The 10,150-nt window shown below is 41.9% G+C and overlaps 1 protein-coding gene across 1 annotated transcript; it reads right to left on the minus strand.

Moving 5' to 3' along the window:
* Window positions 1-5,474: 5,474 nt before the first annotated feature.
* On the minus strand, window positions 5,475-9,721 carry cbx5 (chromobox homolog 5 (HP1 alpha homolog, Drosophila)). The gene is made up of 5 exons (XM_054780007.1): window positions 9,522-9,721; window positions 8,953-9,138; window positions 8,424-8,643; window positions 8,124-8,224; window positions 5,475-6,734 (listed from the first exon to the last, which is right to left on the minus strand). The coding sequence occupies exons 2-5, from the start codon at window positions 9,081-9,083 to the stop codon at window positions 6,593-6,595; spliced, it is 594 nt and encodes a 197-aa protein (XP_054635982.1). The 5' UTR covers window positions 9,084-9,138; window positions 9,522-9,721; the 3' UTR covers window positions 5,475-6,592.
* Between the last annotated feature and the right edge of the window lie 429 nt (window positions 9,722-10,150).

Below are 10,150 nucleotides of genomic sequence, written 5' to 3' on the forward strand. Positions count from 1 at the left end.
TGACTCTGTAGTTCAACTGGGAGACTTCAAGATCCATGTGGGCAATGACAGTGTGGCCTGGAGGGGCGTGACTTGGAGGAACGGCCTCCTCGATCTGAACGTGTGTGGTGTGATGTTATTGGACATCTGTGTTAAGGATGTCCATAAGTGCACCTGGCACAAGGACACCTTAAGCTGCAGGTCTATGATCAAATTTGTAGTCTTATGGTCAGACGTACGTCCACATGTTTTTATGACACACGGGTGAAGAGAAGAGCTGAGATGTCAACTGATTTTAATGGGGGGAGGAGGATACCGGAGAGACTTGGCAGACCCAAGCGTGTGGTGAGGGTGTGCGGGGAACACCTGGCAGAGTCTCCTGTTTGTCAAGTCTTCAACTCTGACCTCTCTCAGAGCTTCGTCTGCATCCCGGGGAGGACGAGGATATTGATTCCGAATGGGCCGTATTCCGAGCCTCCATTGCTGAAGCAGCCAATCAGAGCTGTGGCTGCAGGGTGGTCGGTTCCAGTCGTGGTGGCAAAACCCAAACCCAATGGTGGACACCGGAGGTTACGACTGGTGTCAAGCTGAAGAAGGAGTCTTATCGGGGCATGGAAGGGACCCCTGAAGCTGCTGACAGGTACCGGCAGGCAAAGCGGCATGTGGCTTCTGTGCTGGTTGAGGCAAAAACTCGAGTGTGGGATGAGTTCAATGAGGCGGATCAGCGCAGTGTCTGCAGTAATGCAGTTGCTGTACCGGACTGTCATAGTGAAGACTGAGCTAAGCCGAAAGGCAAGTGGCTGAAATGAGTTTCCTCTGTAGGGTGAGGAGTTCGGTCATCCGGGAGGAACTCAGAATAGAACCGCTGCTCTTTCACATCGAGAGGAGCCAGTTAAGGTGGCTTGCACATCTAGTCTGGATGCCTCTTGGACGCCTCCCTGGTGAGGTGTTCAGCATGCCCGGGGGCAGACCTACGACACTCTAGAGGGGTTATGTCTCACAGCTGACCTGGGAACGCCTCGGTGTCCTTCTGGTGGAAGTGGAAGAGGTGGACTTCCCTACTGAGACTGCTACCCTCGTGACCGGGGGCCGGATGAGTTGAGGAAAATTGATGAATGGATGTATGATTGTTGTCAGTTTCCAGTTATTTCAGTAATTCCTGTGAATTTTTCCTTTTTTGGTGTAAGGTTACCATCAATGCTGACCAAGTATGTATATGGCCCCAATTCACAACAGAAGTTATCTCACACCACATGAAGCAGGCCTAGAACCTCATTCCTCATACATTAAAGAAAACCAGCTGAATCCCACATGAGCATGCACTTGGTGATGGAGGCAAGGAAAAACTCCCTCTACGGGAGAAACCTTGATGGTGTATTTGTCAGAAAAATAAGAGCAACACGGGACGGGTGGATCTTTTGTGTGCAACGGTTCATCAGAAGTAAAAGTTACACCATTGGTTGTCCACATTTTTTCACATGTCTGTATGTAAAGTCCATTGAATACTGTCAATGTTAAGGTGAGAGTGAATGGTTGTCTCAAGCTACTTTTACACAGAAATAGCAAAGTACCCACAGTAGAGCTATGACAGAAGCTTAATTTGACTTTTCTTTTTACACAGAACCCAACAATGCAGGATATTGTGCACCTGCATGTGCTTCTACAGCCGTTTATTATTAGATGAAGTCCCTTGTCAGCACCAGCATCTGGCCTTGCGTTTAAAATACCTGTTGGACAATGACATTGCTTTCAACACAACAAGGTGCAACAATTGAGTGTTGAGTATGAAACTGTAAACACTGTTTACACGGCGTTACTACCTCAGAAAGCACAATATCCGTTCCTCCATTCCATGTCAGTGTGTTTTTTACACAACAGTGACCCATAAAAAAGCTGGAAAAATCACAGCTTTAGCAGGCAGCGTAAAAGGAGCTATACTGTGTGCTTAAAGTCAGACCCTGCTGATTTAACTTTTGCCACCCCCAGGTTGAGGCCATTCTTTTGCATCATTTTCCCTCCTAATTACTATGAGTGTGGAAGTTGAGCTTATCTAATGGGCATTTCCAAATGGTAAAAGAGAGCAGCAGTCACTGTGCAGCAACAGTGAATCACAATGTCTAATTTGGCAGCAGGGGACAATAAGCTAATCTGGCAGGAGAGCATGTGCCCGCAATTTAAAACCAATCAAGATGCCTTTGCATTTTATAGGACCTCCACATGAGCTGTGCAGTAAATAAGTGTTAAGTTCAGAAAGCACAATTGTTGTCTGTCTTCCTGTGTGCATGTGCGTGTGTGTTTCTATGGTGGGGGTGGGGTTAAATCCACTGAAGGATTCAGAGCACATTTCACTGCAGGTTTCACACATTTTGAAACTAATAGACCCATTTTTTCCTGATCATTTGCTGCTGCCCCGCTGGTAATTAGCTCCAATTATGTCAGTGGATGATTTCTCTACATGTATTAAAGAGAGGATTTACAAAGCATCATTAGCAGCAGTGTGGCTTTAACTAAAAGAAAAACAAGCAGAGACACAAAAGTTATGGCACTGGAATTTGTAATCCAATTATCTCCTACTCAATAAAACACAGCTGTGGTTTACTGTGACTGTGTGATGGCTGGAGAAGACTTACTTAATACTCTTTTTTTTATTTTTTTTTTGCTCTGGCTCTTCTCTGAAAATTAATTTATGGTCTAATTACTGGACAAGCCTCTAGATATGAAGGGACACAAATCACTGGTCCTTACTGGTTGGCAGAAAAACGGCACAGGATAATTGAAAATCTAGAAGTGGATCAATATTTAGAAGCCCAAGGTTACATGAAGTGCAACATTACAATTAAGATGGAAATATGATCCATTACATCCTCAGGCAAATTGGTTGCTCACTTTTGATATAATGGCTGAAGATGTCTATGCACTAAGAAAAAATGGCATGCTTTAAAACGTATGTTTCTAACACGTGCTCCACATGGGCACCTAACTTTTAAAATATGTGCCGTTTCAGTCACACATGAGCACCGTTAGCCACATCTGCATGCTCAAACACATGCATAGTGTTGGCTAGTGCTGTGTGGACTAGGTCTGGTGCTCTCCTTCCTGACAGGGTGCCAAAAAAGCGTCCCCACCCACCTTCTAAGGCCCATCCCGCCTGTCTCAGGCATTTACCTCTGGCCTGTTAAAAATGATATCAGCTCATAGAGGGCAAGCATTAGCATTTGCATTTTATTGGAAGTGCTGAGATTTAGAGCGGAGGATATATCAGCTCTGAGCAGGCAGAATTAGTTAACAATGCATTACCTGCCTTTTATGGCAGCTATAACTCTTTTCCCCCGGTGGAGAGACGAGCTGAGGGAGTGGGGGTGGTGTTGGAGTGTGTGTGGGGGTGTTGATGGGGAAACACAGCCAGCAGAGGGTTGGCCGTGGCGCAGCGGAGGGGGGTGCATGTGTGGGCATTTGGAATGAACCAGCTTTGTCTGTGGTACTTTAGTGCACATTAAGTGTGATAGCCACCCAAATTAGAGCATCACATGGCAATCACCTTCACACAGATCAGTGCACCAGTCATCACGACGGCGCTTTATATCAGGAAGCAACAAGGTAATGGACACACAGCTGTGGGCTAGCTGTGCCTGCATGCTCACGGCATTATGGAAAGTCACGTGATATGCAGACAAGCTTAGCATAAAACACTGACCACTGTGTTTGCTTTCTACACAAAAATAGTGCATTGTGTCGCGTATTGCCGTTAGGGTGCAATTGTGCTCCTTTGTTGTTTTTCGGGACCCCCTTGAACACGCTGTATAACACTGATTAGGCCCTCTGCAGCAGTCGCACAGCTGCACAGTAGCTCCCCCAACACTCATTTGGCGTAATGTGCTGCAAGAGGACCCACCTCTGCAGCGGGCAATACCCTGTGGAACTCATTTGCACTAGAAGTTGGGAGCATGGGGAGGGTGTGTGTTTGAAGTGCAGAGGCTACTGTGAAATCCAATATAAGACAAGAGGCTGTATGTACGTATGTGTGCAAATGTTCCTTATGTACACCAGCAATGACATCACTGCTTGTATCATAGCCACCTCTAACAAAGATGATACAGAGTTAAGGTGGTAACTACAAGTAAAGTGCATTATGATATAATTCCGGAAATGCATAAACAATTAATGTCATATATATTCATAATCAATATAAAAAGACTTAATATTTTGGTTGCATTATTATAACAATTTTATGATGCAATGCAAAACCACAATACACAGTTAAAGTCATAATTATTTTTGGCTAAACTCTCCGTTACATACAGTATATAATCATGCTGTGGGGGTGAACCTTATATTGTGTCCAGTAAGTGTATTTCTCTAACATCTTGAATCTGAAAATACACCCAAACTTATGCAATACAAGCAACAAAATAAAATATTGTTTACACCACAACTAATATCTTATAATCAAGACAAAAGACAATGTTTCTATTTAAAAAATACAGATTCATATTTTTTATATAATTGTGTCCTTGGTGCCCAATAGAACACAGAATACCACGCATACACTGTCCTCACAATTTTCTCTTTCTTTAAAAAAAAAAAGCCCAGCTAGAACGGTGATTAACTCGGCATGCCGGCTCTGAGCTGCTACATGTGCTTTTGCCGTACACATGAGCAGCCGCCCTCCCCTGAGTGCCACAGTGGTTTTCCCATCCAAACCCACCAGCTAGGGTTTGTCAGCAGACAGCTCCAAGCTCCATAAAACAGCCTGCTGCTCTATCCCTTTGCCCATCTTAATGGTCCCTGGGGCTGGAAATTTACTAGTGACCTTTGCATTACATTTACAGCATAACAGGCTTTTTGCTTGGGAAATTCCATCACTTTAGACGACGCTTTGTATATGTGTGCATGTGTGAGAGAGAGGGATAAGAGTCACTATAAAAGGCTGCAAGAGAGAAAAAAGAAGGTGTTGAGAGAGGGGAAATGATTGAGTTCAAACTTCATTGTAGTTTATTTTAGTATACCCCCAAAGTAGAAACACTAGTCTTAATAGACATTTACATGACAAGTGACTTACATGGGGCTGTTCCTCTGCCATGTTTTGAAATGTAGCTTTGTGAGGGGAAAAATGCCTGACATTATTTATCACCTAATATTGTTTGATATTGTTTGCACATCTATTAAACCGCTGTTCTGATTAAGTACTGATTAAGAATTCAAATCTAAAAGGCTGCGATCACATTACATGCTTTTTGAGAACTTCAGAACAACCCTTGGTTGGCACATGACATTTAGAGAGCTGACTGTGAGTAAAGCCTACTTACACTGGAGTATGCACAGTATGCGTTATTTTTGTCCGACAGTGACATCTGCTGGTCGTACAGGGTATTACGCTTAAATAATCTATTTTTTCTAAAATAATATAAAATAAGTATATATAAAATAATTCTAAAATAAAGTTCAACAGCAATTTGGACATCCAAACAATTTAATTATGTATTTTGTTATAACATCATGAAAGAAAAACGTTCACTTTACAATTCACTGTCAAATGGAAAGCTAAAATAGCTTCAATGATTAGTATAAAAAAAAACATTTGGAACATTACAAAACTATCACGCATCTAGAATATACATTTTAATTGCTGAAGATAAAAACAGGACGGACTAAAGACTGTTGCTGAATCCCTACAATAAGCCAGAGCGAGCCTGATCAAGTGATATCTCAATTCTGCCACTAGTACCCAAAAAACTTCAATAGGTATTAAGAATAAAACAAAACATAACTGTAAGGCCAACCATCAGACTGAGTCAGGTCATATATATATTTTTGGCCACAAGATGGCAGAACTCCACCACTGCACTGGTGTTTCTAGTTAGGATGACGTGATCCAAAGAATGTTACTGTTTAATTGGGTGGAGGGAAAGAACAAATCCGAGCAAAAAGTCATTTTATTGTAATTGTCATGTTCTGTAATAGCATCAAGAAATAAAAAAACACACTACAACAGTGTATGACATGTAAAGAAATGACAGTTTTTAAACAGACAAGTAAATTGTCACTACCTTAAAAGACATAATTGGCCCATGACCTATGACCCCTTGAGTGTATTTTGTTTCTATTGATGGTATGCTGTTAAAAACAGGGGAATTATAAAGCAAATGCTGCGTTTGAAGCAGTAGAATGGTGTGCGTGTGTGTGTATTTGGAGTGGGTACATACACCCATTTTGTAACAAGCTTACTGTTGAATTTTTCCCCACAGAAGCCTGTAGCTGACTTCAATGTGCTTGAGGATGCAAAATACCAAAGTGGCATGATTACAAAACATGATGATTTCAAATATTTAAAAAAGAAAAAAAAGGTGACGAATACAAAGACAAAACAGTAGAAACACTCCCAGAGGACATCATCGCCCATATCTGCCAAAGCCTTTCCTGCGTGATGGATCCTCCTCAGCAGTGTGGGCCCTTGAGCACCAGTGGGTCATGGCTGAGGATCTGTGTCCACTGTATTAGTGTCTTTGTTGGACAATGTACAGAGGAGGGGATGGGTTAGGGAGGAAAAAAAATGTCTGACTCAAGGTTGTCCCTGTAGCTGGGAAGTTGCTCTTTCCTTTTGGAGGTGAGCAATTCACGCGCTGACAGCGTCCTTCTCCTTCTTATCGCTGTCTTCATGCCAGGTGAGGCGTTCCTCGTAGAAGGCTATGACGATCTGCGGGCACTTGTGATTGGCGTCCTTGGCAAGCACAAGGTCAGCCTCATCAGAGTCTTTCCTGTAGGAAGAGAAACAGTCATTGACGTAAACACAATACAGAGAATCCAGATAATTCAGTCAGTCTATGAAATGACCAACATACAGCAGGGGATTTTCAAATTGTGGCACAGGGATCCAGCCTTCAGAAGAAATAATACTATTTACTCTCTCACTGTGGGAACTGGGGGGGGGGGGGGGGGGGGAATTGTTTACAAGCTGCTGGGCCTACCCTGAAGCCTTCTGTTTAATCATTATTACTGTATTTTATGTACTTCATGTGTTCTGTGTACAGTGTGAGTGACTTAGGAGTTAATATAGGCATAAGATCCAACTCACACCAAAACTCGGACACATCACAGTGTAGAAACGGAACTTGTTCATTAAGGACCACCTGTACACATACATAAACTCATTCCAATCAAAGAGGTGTTGATGAAAAGTACTTTTAAAATGAACAACTTGACATGTTGACTTAACATCTAAACTAGTGTAAGGACCAGTGTCGTGCAGTGAGCAGCTCCAGCTTATTAAAAATAGTGCATTGGAACATCACTCTCAAGTCAAGTCAGTCAAATTCCTACTTGCAGATGAACCTAATGGCACACAATGGCGAGACCAAATGGATATAAAATGTCAATTGAAAGTCTGCACATTATACGTACGTTAAAATCCCCGCACTGCACGGTGGGGAAAACGCGTCACCGTGTACAAGTGTCTCTATAAGAGTATTAGGGATTCTCCCGAATATGAGGCTTCATTCAATTTGATATCAAATGTAAGAGCAGGTTTAAATCATTGTGATCGAAGTGATGCTCAAATTCAACCTGTCTTCCTTAATACTGAAGCCAGGGAAGTGAGTTCGGCATCAAATTAAAAGGTCATTTGAAGCTTTATCTAATTAGATACAGTAGATTACAGCCATGAAATTACACATCTCAACAATTGGGAACATACATATGTATACATTATATTGATCTGAGTTTAATGGCTATACCAGATATCGCCAAGTAATAGTTTTCAATCATCATATCAGCATTAATGTGTCTCTAATGCTAAATATTCAGTAAGCAATGTTTACAGTATGTTGACTTAAACAAGAATATTCTATGGTCAGACATTTGACGTCCGCCACCCAAGTTATTTTTACCAAGCTATGATGCAAAATCAATATGATGGAAGACGGTCACTGAATGTGTGCAGTCCCAGTGAATTGATAACAGCAGTGATTAAAAGAAAAACAAGTAGTGAGCGTGAGAAGATCAACAATGGGAGTATAAAAAAAACTGGCGATGTGTATCCAAATAGTGAAACAGCAAAAATAACACTGATTTACCAAAGTGATACATCTCTTTTCGAGACTCGCTGAGCTATCATTAGTATATTTATTTTTGGAGAACAAAACCCTTACCACTTCATTAGGAACATCAAATCACCACACGAGTCAGTTGCACCAATGATTTTCTCTGGTTCAAGGCCTTTCTCAAAGCCACGGGCCACTAGAATTTCCTCCTGAAGGACAAAGCAAACTTAACTTGAAAAACGCATGTTCGTGAACCACAACACTTCTATTTAAACTGTACTTCCACATAGGATAAAATTAACACTGTGCAAATGAATATTCAGAACAGCTTCCCTTGCATCCTCATGTTCACAATATGCAAACTGAACTACCGTTAAATGTAATGTAATCTAATTTTGATATCCCTACCTCCTTTTTCTTTTTAGGTTTGCTTCCACCCTCCTCGTCGTCATCAGAGCCTCTCTTCTTTGAGCTAGTGGAGTCTTTTGCGCGTCCTGGGGGAGCTGTGCTTGACTTGCTGCCTCCACTACTTGAAGTAGAGCTCCCACTTTTCTTGTAGGTCTTCATAAACTCAGAAATAAGCTCTGGGCAGTCCAGGTTCTTCTCTGGTTCCCATGTGTTGTGCTTGCTGAGGGTAAATCACAATATAGTAAGTCAGGGGCATATGAGATACATAAGAACAGTTCTGTTGTTTTAGATATGGCCCCTTTTAATGGAGGGTCTTATACATAACCCTATCATTCATAGATGTATGATCTAGTGAGCAATAGTTGCTTTGTAATAGTTGTATTTACACACGAGTCACAAAATGCTAATAATAAGTGCGTCAATGCTAACAATGACGGCATAACAAACAAGATCTATCGATCATACGTTCCACTTTTATCACGTCCGATGTTCGTGTGTGTAAATGTTATTAAATACAAACAAAACTTACTCTGAATATCCTTTCCACTTGAGAAAAAACTCAACCCTGCCTTTCACCACCCTCCTGTCCAGCACCTTCTCCACAACATACTCTTCTTCATCCGATGATGAGGAGTCCTCTTCGCGAGACTTTTTGCCCATTGCAGAGTTGGTTGGCAAAAGGTTACAGGACGCTATTGTTTACTTGATGTTCTTCCTGTAGATGTAAATTAAATAGGGAAATAATGTGTACAAACAAGCAGGCAAAAGGCCCTAGGTTGTGGTCACCACAAAATAAGCTAACTCCGGACTAGCACTGCGATAACAAGACGTATGTGCATTTGTTCCTCCGGCGACACAACAAGCCGAGGGTTTGGTATGATGACTATACCCATGCGTAGCCGTGGACAAAACGAGAAAAGCCCAGGTACACTGACGCAAGTGCAATAAATTCTTTGCTACTCCTCGTTAGCTAATCAATGGTCACCGACGAGATGCTTGCTAGCTAGCGCTTCATTTGGACTCACTAGCTAACAAACTACTACTGCATAAACATAACACTACTGGCATTCGCACAAAGCGCTACGATCATTTGCTTACCTTACTGACGCGGAAAACAACGGACTGGATCGATTAACTGCAGAGGGAATTCGTGTTTTGTGGATCTGTGGCTAAGTTAGCATGTAGCATAGACCACATAAAGGTAGTGCTCTTGCTTGTGCGTGAAAAGCGCGCGTTAAAGGCTCACAATAAACGTATACGCCCCTCAGTCAGCTGGTGACCTATTTACACAGTCAGGGCCATTCCCTTCAACATATATACCGTTCATTGGCAGTGGTCAAATATTAGTGTTATAGTACAGCATATGACAGAAAATCAATATTAGATTTTAGCGTTTGTATGATTGTGCACTGATTACAATAATACATGTAGGAGACCCCCACCCCCACAGCGACGTTTCGGATCAATGAATTTCAATTCACAACAATTTACACTAATCGGTTCAAACGTATACATATATGTACCGACCGATTTAGGATTTCAAAATGATATACAGTATTCTGTAAATACTATTATGAATGTACCAGAGAACATCAAATTTCAGTCGTCACAGCATAAAGAACACGCCTACCTAATTGCAATTGGAGGTTACTAATGATTGACAAAATTCTGTCCAATCAATACTCACTTTTTTAGTGACGACTGACCGCAGCGGGAAGCAGCCACCA

The sequence above is a fragment of the Dunckerocampus dactyliophorus genome, chromosome 1, assembly GCF_027744805.1.
Source record: "Dunckerocampus dactyliophorus isolate RoL2022-P2 chromosome 1, RoL_Ddac_1.1, whole genome shotgun sequence".
Lineage (NCBI taxonomy): Eukaryota > Metazoa > Chordata > Actinopteri > Syngnathiformes > Syngnathidae > Dunckerocampus > Dunckerocampus dactyliophorus.